Genomic DNA, 13,716 nt, shown 5'->3' with positions numbered 1-13,716 from the left:
GAGTAAACCAGCAGCTAGAAGATTCATATTGTCATTCATTCGTTCATTCTCTCTCTCTCTCTCTCTCTCCCCTTTTCAAATAAAATGGAAATAAATATTTGTCTTTAAGTTTCAATAAAGATAAAATGTAGGTCAAAAATAAAGTTAGTAGTACACAAAAATCAAACACTGGATATTGTATCCTTGCAAGAAGAATGCTATAAATTTAGTAATAAACTTCCTGGTAGTCAGTGCAAAGAGAGGAAAACAATCATGTAAGTGATTGATGAATTCCAAAGATAAAAACAGTTCCAAGGCTCCTGAGAAGATATGGAGACTTAGAAGAAGTTTCTCCTATAGGCCTTCACAGAGGTCAGTGTGTAATAGAAGGAGCAACGTCCAGAATGTAATTGCACAGAAGCATTTTTTAGATTTTGCTTTGGTGGAGACAAATGTCCTACCAAATAGAACTGAATTAGAGGACATTCTTCAGGCCATCTTCCTCCCATGTCATTCTTCCCAGTTATGATTTGATCGCTTTATGGGGAGGGTCCTTTTGACAAGGACCTGGAGCGGAGACCAGGAGGAGGCACCTGGCTCCTGGCTTCGGATTGGCACAGCGCTGGCCGTGGTGGCCATTTGGGGGGTGAATCAACGGAAGGAAGACCTTTCTCTCTGTCTCTCTCTCACTGTCTAAACTCTACCTGTCAAATAAAAAATATGTGCAAAATCCCTTAAAATAATTGCAAATTCCATTCAGCTAATAAAAAATAAAAGATACGAATGGCCATTCTCATTCAATGGTGTTGACGCAACTCTTTGCACTTAGAAGGAAAGGGCTACAGAAAAGGCTCTAACCCTTTACCAGTAGGGGCATCCCTGTTTTCATCTCTGGCCCTGCAATTTGGATTCAAGGAATGGAAATCTCAGCCTAATTTTCCAAGACTGGAGAGGATGATTTAAGTAAAGTTGTGAAAACGTCTTCCACAAAAAAATTTTTAAAAAGGTCTCAGTTACCCTAAGTGGTGGTGATTTTGAGCTAAACTTTAGGAAACCTACTAAACTGGTATATGTTGTCATAATCCACAGAAAAAAGACATGAGTTTGGTCTCCTGACTCCCAGCTTTAGTCCCTGGATCTCTTAACCATGACAACGCCTCCCACACTCACAAGGAAGTGCGGCACCTAGTTGGAACGTATCTCTTGGCCCAATGAGCAGCCTTTGTCAGATGATGGATTGTGGACAGCACAGACCTCACACATGAGTATCTTGCAGTATCCTACACTTTCCTTGGAGTTCAGTGTTATAAGGGCAACAGATGAAACATGATGCATTCACAGTAGGTGCCCCAAAAACGTTTGCAGCTTCACATGCTACTCCTTCCCCAGGCACTTGCTCTCTCTCAACCCCTCTACCATTCATTCATTAGATAATATAATGAACACCTTTGTGCCAACCAACATGCTTGGCACTGGTGACAAAAAGAGCAATGAGACATCAGTGCTTTACTCAGTGAAGGTCTGAGTTAGAGCAGAGGGGAGTACAACCTTGGCTCCTTCACTTACACCTGTGGGAACTGGAAAGAATCTCTTGTCTATTCACTGGATACCAGAGTAGGGATGAGTACATGAAATAAATGGGATAAATCAGCACAGAAATTATTTGATATTTTTTAAAAATACCCATCCAAATAGTTATTACATTGAAAATTCAAACTTCTTTGTACTTCTTGATGGTTATTCTAAAGTTCTGTAGTATTTTATTTTGAATCACCTATGGAAGACAGGAATGGGGAAGGGCTATAACCTTTTTAGTGTTAGGGCTTCTAAAGATTTGAATATGGCTTGAAAATAGGCATATTAAGGTCATTAGGGAATCCACTTTGGGAGAGCATTTGTTAAAGTGCCTGGGGCAAATAAGTAGGTGCTCAATAAATGGGCGTCAAGGGGCTGGCATTGTGGCATAGTGGGTTAAGGCAAGCCTGAGATGTCAGCATCCCATATGATCACCAGTTCATGTCCTGGCTGTTCCCCTTCTGATCCAGCTCCCTGCTAATATGCCTGGGAAAGTAGCAAAAGATGGCCCAATTTCTTGAGCCCCTGCCACTCACTTGGAAAATCAGGAAGAAGCTCCTGGCTTTGGCCTGGCTTAGCTCAGCCTTTGCAGCCATTTGAGGAGTGAACCAGCAGATGGACGATTCATTCTTTCTCTCTCTCTCTCTCATCTTTCTCTTTCTTTCTGTAACTCTGCCTTTCAAATTAATTTTAAAAAATAAATGGGCATTGAATAAAACATGTCCTAGATTGTTTCCTCTTATTCCCTACCATTTTTCATTCATGCATGAGTGACTGTTCTGAATGAATGCTGCAATAAGCTATTTTTTTTTTATTTTTGAGACATCCTTGGGCATGTGATAGTCTGGCTGGAATTTTCTGTGAGCTCAGCAAACAGCTGAGTCAGAGATCAAGAATTATTTATTGCTCCTTTGCCCCTGAGTGTTGTTAGCTGAAGAGTCAAGCCCAACTTATCAGCTTTGGAATCATGCACATTGTACTGTATACAGGCCAAGATTACCCCCGTGCTCCCCACGTGGACACACTTTATTTCCATGTATGAGGAATGTATGATATCTGTCACTGATAACATTTGCCAAAGAGAGAACTTGCGCATGTGTCACTTGCCTCTTCGGGTGCATTGATCACACCAATGTCATATCCAAACTGGAAGGAACTCAGCACAGCAGTGAAGACAGTGAAAAGCAAGGTTCCGGTGAGCTGTGGGTATGAAACACAGAGATGGGAACACCAGGCAATGCAGGGATCCTTGATCTCATCAGGCTGCCTCTTGGGCCACTTACAGATACCACCAGCTAGTTCTTCCTTCCCCCTTTATGTCCATCCCAGTATACTACCTGGGCTCCCAGCAGGCAGGTGCTGTTCATAGGGGAATGTGAGAGCCACTCATCGCTTCTCCTATTGTGATGAGATTGAAAAAGGTTTTTGGGACAAGTTGGGGGAGGCAAACATCCTTTGAAGACTCAAAATCAGAAATCAGAAATCAAATTGCTTCTGATAGAAGGAGACTGTCAAGATAGAAGCAGTTGTTCTTGTCATTGGGAGAAATCATGTACAGGATCAGTAACAAAGAGATAGCAAGAATTCCTGGAAATTGTCATGACACACAAACACCTCCATGCTCTTATAAAAAGCATCAATCAGCCTTTATCACGATTTACATCGATATCCAGGCAAGGAAACTTTCCAGGATTTTCTTCTAGTTGTATATAGAGTTGAGAATTGAGGAGCATAATTTTGTCCCACCTCTGTGTAGCTATGATAAGATTTCAGAGTACTCATCTTCATCCTCTTCAACTCATAATTGCAAATTAACCATCTTAGAGAAAGCATATCATACACACAGAGTCGCATATGATATATAGTGCAGCATTTTGTGTGATAGCAAAAATTTTAGAAGGAACCTAAATGCCATTCAATAGAAAATGTTCAAATATTCAGATATATCACAATACATACAGCAGATAGATCACATACACAAATACACAATACATACAGCAGATAGAACATGCTACACAAAAGTTAAAAAGAATACTAATTGAATTACTTGTTTTTTTTAAAGAGGCAAAGGAAATTGCTAATCTCATTTTTTTAAAAAAATGGCTTGCACATGAATATTCTTTGATTTGTAGATGTATATAATTCACAGAATAGTTTCTTGAAAAATAACAAAATTGTTACCTTTGAGGAGGAATGTGAGGTTGGAGAAGGGAAGTAAAATAAAGATTTATATTTTATTTGCATTATTAGACATTTTATGAGGAAAATGTTACATGTATAATTATATGATTTGAATTTTTAAAGTAAAGACCATGGATATAATAGGCATTTTGTTGAATGAATGATTCATGCCAGCATGAATTTCAATTCCCACTCTTTTAGCTAATATATATGTGTGTGTGTGTGTGTGTGTGTGTGTATATATATATATATATATATATATATATATATATGATCCAAGCTACCTACCCTATAGGAACTTTAGTTTTGTTCAAATTGTGGGATGCATGTAAATATCCCTACTGTGGTATAAAAAATAGCTAATTAACCAAGATCCCTTGTTCCTGGATCAAGCTGGAGATCAGAAATTTCAGTGTCATCATTGACAAAATAATGCCACGTAACCACTCTAAAAACGCTGGTGGTTCTTAGTCTGGTGGTTCCAAAACCAGACCTTCCTTAGAGAGCTGTTGCACAAGTGGCTTCCTGGAGTTCACCCACACCTTCCACTGGATTGGGACCTCTGTGATGAGGAATGGAAATCTGTAAGTTTACAAAGCCCTTTCTCTTTTCACAGATGGCATCTGTGTAGATTTTCCTTCCCAGTAATTTCCTTTCCCAAAACAAAGAACTGTAAAGCTGACCAATTTTTATATATATATAAATGTATTTTATATATATACACATATATAAGCATTATATATAATTAAGCATATATACAGCATGTATAAGCATTATATATATATAAGCATATATATATAAGCATGAGAGGAGGTCAGAGAATTTGTGGAAAAATGGATTTAAAAGGTGAGTTTAGGGGCTGGCACCATGGCACAGTAGGTTAATCCTCTGCCTGTGGAGTCGGCATCCCATATGGGTGCCGGTTCTAGTCCTGGCTGCTCCTCTTCCAATCCAGCTCTGTGCTGTGGCCTGGGAAAGCAGTGGAAGATGGCCCAAGTTCTTGGGTCCTGCACCCACATGGGAGACCAGGAGGAGGCACCTGGCTCCTGGCTTCGGATCGGCGCAGCTCCAGCCTTTGTGGCCATTTGGGGAGTGAACCAATGGAAGGAAGACCTTTCTCTCTGTCTTTCCTTCTCACTGTCTGTAACTCAAACTCTCAAATAAAATAAATAAAATCTTTTTAAAAAAGATGAGTTTATTTTGGTGCAAAACGTGTTGAAATCCAGGCATAGCTTTTTCATAATAAAAATTTTCCATGAACTTTATAAAGAACCGTCTTAATACAAAACATAATATATAATATATATTTTCTAGAAATAAATAACATATTACATAAAATTGTATATATTTATTAGATGTAAATATATGTAAAATGTATCACTTTTAACTATTTGGTACATGGTGTATGGGCTTATGAAAATTTTGAATTATCCTCTAAAATACAACTAGATATCTGAAACTCAGTGGTTCAGATGGCCAGTGCTAAGAAGGAGTTCCGTTTACTTGGTTAGTGTTTTCTTCTCACATCCTTTTTCCTTTCAAGCTCTTTCCAAGGACAAGGAATTTCATCCTATTTTTTGAGTAGGAATCAAACACAGGGTGCCTTGGGAGAGCTTTGTTCCACTTCTCACATGCTCTCTCCATCACTACAGTATGGGCAGTCTAATACAGAGCAGCAATGCAGAGCTGCAAAGCCGAATCCTGTATATTCTTACTTCATGCATTGTCACTGCTCGATGTGGATTATCTCATTTACTTCTTATATGAGTTTTTTATTGCTGCCACCAACTCAGTGGCTTAAATGTTGCAAACTTGTTGATCTTATAGTTCTATAGATCAGAAGTCCAATGTGAACTTCACTGGACTAAAGTCAAAGTGTTGGCAGTCTGTGTTCCTTTCTGGTGGCTCTAGGAAAAAATTTGGATTGATGATTCAGTTTCAGCTCTTTATGGTTGTGGGAGTAAGGTGTGTGTTTTCGTTATGGCTGTAAGCTGAGGGCCATTCCCAGCTCTGGAGACTACCATATTCCTTGGCTAGTGGTGTCCTTATTCCATCTTCATAGCCAGCAATGGGAGGTCAAGTCCTTCTCATGTTGCATCTTTCTTGTGCCAACAACAGCTGAGAAGGTTCTTCCTTTTTGAAAATTGCATGGGATATTAGATTTAACCAATCTGGATAATCCAGGAAAATCTCTTCAAGTCAAGACCCATAACCTTAATCACATCGCTAAAGTCCTTTTTGCTTTGCCATGTAAGGTAACATATTCTCAGGTTCTGGGACGAGGTTATGAACATTTTTGGAGAAGAATTATTCTGCCTACCACATTCAGTGTAGCAATGCTATCAATATCCCCATTTTATAGATGACTAGATTGAGGTAAAGTATCTCAACTGGTAAACTACAGAGTAATGACTTGAATTCAGAGCCTGTTTTTAACTTCTTGATCATTTTTGCATTCTTTATAGAGCAGAAACAGATATTCATAAATTAAGCACATCTGAAAATTTAGGATCATAATCTTTCTACATTTAGGAAAAAACCCAAGAATGTACATACCTAAGTTTTCCAGATGCTGAAGTTGAACCACCAACACCCACCAATCTCAAGTGCATTTTTCCATCACTCACCACACAAATCTGTCTTCCTCCCTCTCATCTACCCAGAGAAAACTTGTGAGATCTCTGAACAAAAATCCAAACTGGCAGAAGCCACTCAACTGGTTATCTGTGGTTGAGTTGAAGAGGAACCCCAGGGCTGTCCCACCATCAAGCTGGGACCACAACACACTCACCCAATCTTATCCCTGCATCTTCTTTCTTCTGAGGCAGAGTCTCCAAGCAGCACTTGGCCTCTTAGTGACTGTCACCTCCTACTCCATCCCTGGGATTCTGCTCTCCACTGGCTCTCTTCCTCTTGGCCTCCACCAGAGAAGCATATAGTTTCTTTCTTCTTATTTTAAGAGTCCAATCAGCGACCATGTCAATGGTGAGCAGAGACACCACAGAAATGGAATTTGGGGATGAAGGTGGTGGCAGGAGCAGATTTGGTTCCCCGTAATCTCCATCAGCCTTCCTCTGTCACCCCAAACACACAATCTAAGTCACAACTGTGTTAGGTGTTCCTACGTTACTTTGGTAAAAATGAAAGTTAATTTTCTGGGCTTCCCACTCTATTCCTTTCCAGTGAGATTGTTGTATGGCCTCACTGTGGAAATTCTGGAGTACTGACTGCTACGGTCATTTGGGGAGTAAACTAGTAAATGGAAGATAGCTCTTTTCTCTCTCTCTCTCTCTCCCTCTCTCTCTCCCTCCCCCCCCCTCTCCTCCCCTCCCATCTGTGTGTGTATATGCACATCTCCCTGTCTCTGTAACTCTACCTTTTAAATAAATGAATAGATAAATCTTTAAAAAAGAAACCTAGAAGAGTCCTAGCTAGACCTCTGACATCCCTGAGCCTTGATTTCTTTGCCTATAAAATGAGTGTGGTAATAGTTAAAGCATACAATCATTTAGTAAAAATTAAATAAGAAACATGGTCTTTCTGTAAACAGTGAAAGGGCTTTAGAACAAATTTGTCTTTAAATACATCATTGTTTCTCATCACTGCTTGCCAAATAACCATGTGTCAACTGTTCATCCTCTCTAATAATCTTCACAGCAATACTACAAAGACATAAAATTATACCCATTTTACAGGTGAGAAAACCAGTTTCATGGCACACCTAGTGCCACACAGCTAGGAAGTGACAGATGCTCTAGTATGGGACTTTGAACTGATGTTCTTTTTGAAAAAGATTATTTATTTCATTTATTTGAAAGGCAGCGTGACAGAAATAGAGGGGATGAGAGACAGAGAGGGAGAGAGAGAGAGATCTTCGCTATCTGCTGATTCCCTCCCCAAATGACCACAGAAGCAGAGCTGGGCCAGGGTGCAGCCAGGAGCTCTATCTGGGAGTCCCTTGTGGATATCAGGGACCCAAGAATTACTTGGGCTTTTCCAGGCATATTACAGGAAGCTGGATTCAAAGCTGAGCAGCTGGAACTCAAACTGGCATTCTGATATGAGACACTGGAATGGCAAGCAGTAGCTTGGCCCAGAGTACCACAATGCGGGTCCTTGAGCAGATGTTCTTAAGTCCTTTTTGTTAAACAAAAGAGATTTCTCAGCAAGGGTTGACTGACTAGGTTGGGAGGAAAAAATGATACCCTTTCCTCTAAACCACATATTTCCAAAAGCCAAACCAAAGGTGATCTTGCAACCAACTTTGGAAAAGGCTAGTGGAATCTTTAGCTACAGAATATTCAAGCTGACCTTATAGAGCAATGGATTCTCATCTGATTCTTTGGTTTTCACTTGAAGAAACTGAGGTCCATGGTCCACATCCCTTGTCTGAGTTCTATACATGTTGTAAGTATATCTAGGGTGACAACCCTGTCTCTTGAGCTTCAGTCTTGTACTTATCCCAATTCTTTCGAAGTCTGGATAGACTCACAAAGGTGAAAAAACGCACTTTCCATTGGTTCTCATTCTTTCTGGGTTCCATTATTGGGCAAGTCTTTTCCTCCCTCCCTCCCTCCCTCCCTTCCTTCCTTCCTTCCTTCCACAGGCAGAGTGGACAGTGAGAGAGAGAAAGGTCTTCCTTTTCCGTTGGTTCACCCCCCAATGGACGCTACGGCCGGCGCACCGCACTGATCCAAAGCCAGGAGCCAGGTGCTTCTCCTGGTCTCCCATGCAGATGCAGGGCCCAAGGACCTGGGCCATCCTCTACTGCACTCCCGGGCCACAGCAGAGAGCTGGACTGGAAGAGGAGCAACCGGAACAGAATCCGGCACCCCGACCGGGACTAGAACCCAGTGTGCCGGCGTGACAGGTGGAGGATTAGCCTATTGAGCCGCGGCGCCAGCAAGTCTGTTTTTCAAGAACAGTTCTACAGGATAATTTTTAAAGCCCCTAAGAGAATTTGATGAGAGCTCTGAATGACACTTGAACAACTATGCCAGACTCTGTGTTGAGCACACTGCCTTTGCTTTTGCAGTGTCTTCCCAATGTTAGTTACCCAAATACGACCTTCATGATTTTTGCCAGCTCTACATACCATCTGTATGGTTATTAATGTAATATTCATCTTTGTATTGTATTTTAAGTTCTGTTTTAGCATTGTCCTGGGGTATAATGTTCATAAATCCATGCTGTTATTCTTTACATACATATTATGTTAATATGTAAGTATTAACATAAAATGTTTGCCATCTAATCCTCTTTAATATTATTTCATTTAGTTACCCCCAAACCCTAAAGTACTAGGATAATCCCTAAATAGCCCCTAACATATCCCAGTATGTTCTTATTCTATCATAATATAGAAGCCCCACAGCTCAGTGAATAATTTAACCCGGCTTTCACAGGCGAACCCAGGTCCAAGCCTGGCTGACTCCAAAGCTTGTGCTCCCCAGCGCTTACTAACATGAAAGAACTTTTGGCAAACCACATTTGTCCAGGTCAGACTTAAAGGTGCTACTTAAACAGGGAACACATTCATCAACTTGTATTATTGTGTACAGGAGTGAGTGAGTTTAGTTAAAGGAATAAGACTGTTATGTCCTTTTACAGTTTTTTATTTTGCAAAGTATCACATCTACAGAGAATTGAAATAACAGTGCAGTGAACACTCCATAACTGTATTCACCAATGGCTAACATTCACCACTTTGCTTAATTCTCATTCTCTGTGTGTGCCAGTGTGTGTTTTGTTGGCCATTTAAAAATAAGCTGTGGATATCTGTGTCACTTCACTCCTAAATACTTCAACATGCACTCCAAAGAACATCCTCCTACATAATTAGGATTACCAGTATCACAGCCAGGAATGCAACATTGCTATGTGAATATTAACTAGGGTGCATCCTATGTTCACAATGTCTCAACTGCTGGCCCATGTTGTCTGTTATAGCTGTTTCCTTCTTCCTTCCATGATCTAAATCACTTGTTGCATTTGGTTGTCAGTTCTTAGCCTCTTTTAATCTACAGCAGTCCTTCCATCTCTTTGGTTTTTAATACACTGACATTTTTTAAGATTCCAGGTAAATTTTCGTGATTAGATTCAGGTTAATCTGCCCATCTTTTTTGGGATGGGGCACATTCCTTCAGTAATATGGTTATGCAGAATCACTTGAAAACAAGTTACTCAGACTAGTGAGAAAAGACAACAAGAAATGGGTTTTTCTTCAGCCAAATGAACTATCAGTTGACACATAAAGAGAAGTGGTTTTGATCTGTGGTAGTTATACATAATGTCCCCCAAATCTCTACATATTCACTGACCCAAACAGATTTATTTCCTCAAAGCCAGATTCAAAAGGAACATAATGTTGAATTACCTTATCTTCTGCCATTGGGCGGGTTGGAAATCCTTTTTACTCCAGGTCCTGAACTGAGTGTGGCATGTGCAGCTGAGTAGCCCCTGCCTGAGTGCTCGCAGCTCTGCCTAAACCTGGTTATACATTGTAGGAGGAGGAGCAAGGAGAGGGAGGAGTGCGGCTGCTGTGAACTTGGAGTCGAAGTCTAATCAGCAGAGGCTGACTATTGATGGGAATCTAATCAATAAGTCCTTTGCCTACGCGCTGTGGCTTCGATGTCTTTGTTCCACCAGAAAGGGAAACAGGAGCAGGTCTCTTAGGCATTAAGTTACATACCAGAGGCAGTCACAGTTTAAGGCATGTCAGGGTGACAGTAACCAGGGACAGGTGAAATGAGAAAGCCATGGGCTCTTCTACAGAAAGTGAGATAGGCTGCCTTGCTGTGTTGCGTACAGAGAACCAGTAACGCGGTGTGTGTGTGTGTGTGTGTTTTAGAGCTGGGCTGTGTGGCCAGAGAATGTGCACTGGAATGGTTACCTGATTGAACTTTGGAGAGTTACGGACTTGGATTTAAATCTCAGCATTTTGCCCGGGCAGGGGGTGCGGGGTGGAGGATGGATGATCTTAAGCAAATGGCTAACTGTAACTTTTCTGCATACTGTTTTTATCTGATAAAATGGAAATAACAGAACACACACTTTATTGGGCAGATTAAATGAGAATATGAAAGTGTTTAGCATAAGTGCCCAGCAAATGGTGGTGGCTATTGTTATTGCTGTTATTGCTAATGACTCCGTGTATGTCTAGGGACACTTGCTGGAGGTGTAGAGGTCTCAAATGAATCTGCTTCATGTGGCTTGAGCCTGTGCCCTTCCTGGTATCCTCCATCATAGCCAATCCCTGTGGAGGTCCAGAAGACACCAAAACTGAGATTTAACCCTGCCTGCCTGGCGAGCAGGCTAACTGGTTCCTCTGAAGCTCAAAGGGAACCAGCTCGCAGCAGAGAGAATGATAACAGACAACAGCAAAATCCAAGATTCTCTGAAGAAAGCAAGGGGCAGAAAGCGAAGGGGCAAAGGAGACTCAGGCTTCATTTGTCTGATTTTGCCACCCTCTTTTCGCTTCTCTCACTTCTGCCAGGTAACACACCTGCAGTGTTTGGTTTGGGAAGCTAAATTATTTAACCCTAACCACACACTCTGTATGGAGCCCAGCACAGTTCCACGCTCCGAAATGCATGAGATAGCCCCCTCCTGCGGAGTGTGTCTGATGTACAGCGTGCGGCACGGGTAAACCCACTCACACAACGCTGTCATTTCTCACTGGGAAAGCAGGAACGAATATTAATAGTTATCAGCAGTCACTTAGGTACAGCGGTCTTGCTCCGTCCCAGGATTAACTTGTTTAATCAGAGCACGAGGCTCCGAGGTCGCAGAGCCAGACTCCGAGGAGCCGCTCGGAAACGGGGCTTTAAAGCGCCGGGAGCCGCGGTCGGCGCTCCCCAGGGCAGAGCGGTGGGCGCGGCCCGTGCAGCCCTGTCCCAGGGACGGGGTTCTCTGCAGGAGACGCACGGTGCCTCCGTCAGAAATGCCACTTCTCCTCTGCTGTTCAGCAACCTTTGTCTTTTGAACCCTTGCTTTTAGGAAAAGGAATGTGCTTCGAGAGCGGCTGAGGCCAGTGAGACGCTAACTTCTGGAGCCCGCGCCCATCTCCTCTTCCATTGGGAGCGGCAGCTGCCACTCACTGAGCGGGACCAGCGGACTCTGGCTTAGCCCAGACCGTTCTTGTTTCACGTGTTGCTCAGAAAGGAGTCACGTCTGCAGCGCGTGAAGTGGGCTGGAACTCTGTGTTCCCGCGTGGGGTGGGGAGGAATGAATCGCGTTGACCGCACTGATTGCTTTCACCCGGGAGCTCTGCTCATCGAGTTCAGGGTCTCCGAATGGGTGGCCCGTGCGCTGGCCCCGTTATTACACGGGTGTCTCGGAGAGGGTGAGCTTTTCCTGCTTTGTTATTAGGTGGGAGCGACAGTGCCCAGAATCACCCACGGATCCCCGCTGGAGGCGGTGAACCCGGCTCTGGGTGACTGTTCTGGCTTCCCGCTTCAAACTCTTCACATCGCACTTGAGCACTTCGCTTACTGATTGTAGTAGATGCCGAGTGCCTAGTGGTGCCAGGACAGAAGAGAGACCCTTTATTATGCTTTTTCCCCTTAATTCCCTTCCCGTCAGTAAAACAAGAGTGGTTTTTTCTATAAATGGGAGGTAAGGACATCCACTTTCTCAGCATCCTGCCTTCTCTGGTAGGGTCAGCTATAGGTAAGTGCAAGGGCAACATGATTTTCATTTGTTTGTTTGGAAAGGCAAAGAGACAGACAAACAGACTGACAGATTAGAACCTTCCACCCACTGGTTTATGCCTCACATGCCCTCTATGGCCTGGCTCAGGCCCAGGCTCAAGCCAATAGGCAAGAACCCAATCCAGGTCTCCCACATGAGTGGCATGCACCCTGGTACTTGAGCCATCATCTGCTGTTTCCCGGGGTAGGCGTCAGCAGGAAACTGGATCGAAAGTTGAGGAGTCTGGGGCCAGTACTGTGGCGTAGTGGGTAAGGCCACCGCCTTCAGTGCCGGCATCCCATATGGGCGCTGGTTCGAATCCCGGCTGCTCCACTTCTGATGCTGCACTCTGCTTTGCCTAGGAAAGCAGTGGAGGATGGTCCAAGTCCTTGGGCCCCTGCACCCCTGGGGGAAGACCCGGAGGAATCACCTGGCTCCTGGCTTCAGATCAGCACAGCTCCAGCCATTGTGGCCAATTGGGGGCTGATTTGGTGGATGGAAGACCTCTCTCTCTCTCTCTCTCTCTCTCTCTCTCTCTCTCTCTCTCTCTCTCTCTGCCTCTCCTCTCTCTGTGTAACTCTGACTTGCAAATAAATAAATCTTAAAAAAAAAAAAGTTGAGGAGTCAGGACTTGAACTAGGTTACTCTGATATGGGATGCCAGAGTCTCAAGTTGGGAAGTAATTAGTACACCAAATGCCTGCTCCTGATTTTGATTTTAATTTGCATTTTTTAATGACCAAGGATGCTGAACATTTGCTTATTTGACATCTATATATCCTGTTTGGTGAAATGTGTTTCATATCTTTTGCCAATATTCTAATTGGATTTTTGTTGGTGGTAATATTTAGTGTGTGTGTGTGCACTTTTGAGTTTTTTTTTTTTACTTTTGATTTTTAATAGTTCTTTATATAATTTATAGTAGTCTTGTTGGTTATATGGCTGGCAAATATTTTCTTGCACTATACAGCTTGTGTTTCATCCTCCTAATAGGGATCTTTCATGGAGCAAAAGATTTTAGTTTTGATGAAGTCTAATTTATTGATTTTTCTTTTTATAGATTTTACTTTTGGTGTTAATTCTGAGAACTCTTTGCCTAATCCTAGTTCATGGAGATTTTCTGTTATTTTTTACTAAAAATTAGTTTATGTATTCTGTTTAAGAGAATCTGTTGTACTTTTTGTATCAGTGTGAGACTTCAGTTTAGGTTAATTTTTTCCCTATGGATGTCCAGTTGCTCCATTGCCGTCTGTGTGGGTTATCTTTCCTATACTGAAGTCTTTGTGCTCTG

The 13,716-nt window shown here is 42.4% G+C and overlaps 1 protein-coding gene across 1 annotated transcript in view; it reads right to left on the bottom strand.

Moving 5' to 3' along the window:
• SLC2A2 (solute carrier family 2 member 2) overlaps nt 1-10,222 on the bottom strand; it is a 29,345-nt gene extending 19,123 nt beyond the window's left edge. The window contains exons 1-2 of the mRNA XM_062211902.1: nt 10,112-10,222; nt 2,662-2,754 (exon numbers count right to left, since the gene is read on the bottom strand). Of these exons, the coding sequence (XP_062067886.1) occupies nt 2,662-2,754; nt 10,112-10,126 (108 nt within the window). The 5' untranslated portion in view covers nt 10,127-10,222. The remainder of the gene's footprint in view (nt 1-2,661; nt 2,755-10,111) is intronic.
• Between the last annotated feature and the right edge of the window lie 3,494 nt (nt 10,223-13,716).

This window comes from Lepus europaeus, chromosome 2 (genome assembly GCF_033115175.1).
Source record: "Lepus europaeus isolate LE1 chromosome 2, mLepTim1.pri, whole genome shotgun sequence".
NCBI classification, from domain to species: domain Eukaryota; kingdom Metazoa; phylum Chordata; class Mammalia; order Lagomorpha; family Leporidae; genus Lepus; species Lepus europaeus.
Note: the sequence above shows the minus strand (reverse complement) of the source record. Positions and strands in the feature narration are given on the sequence as shown.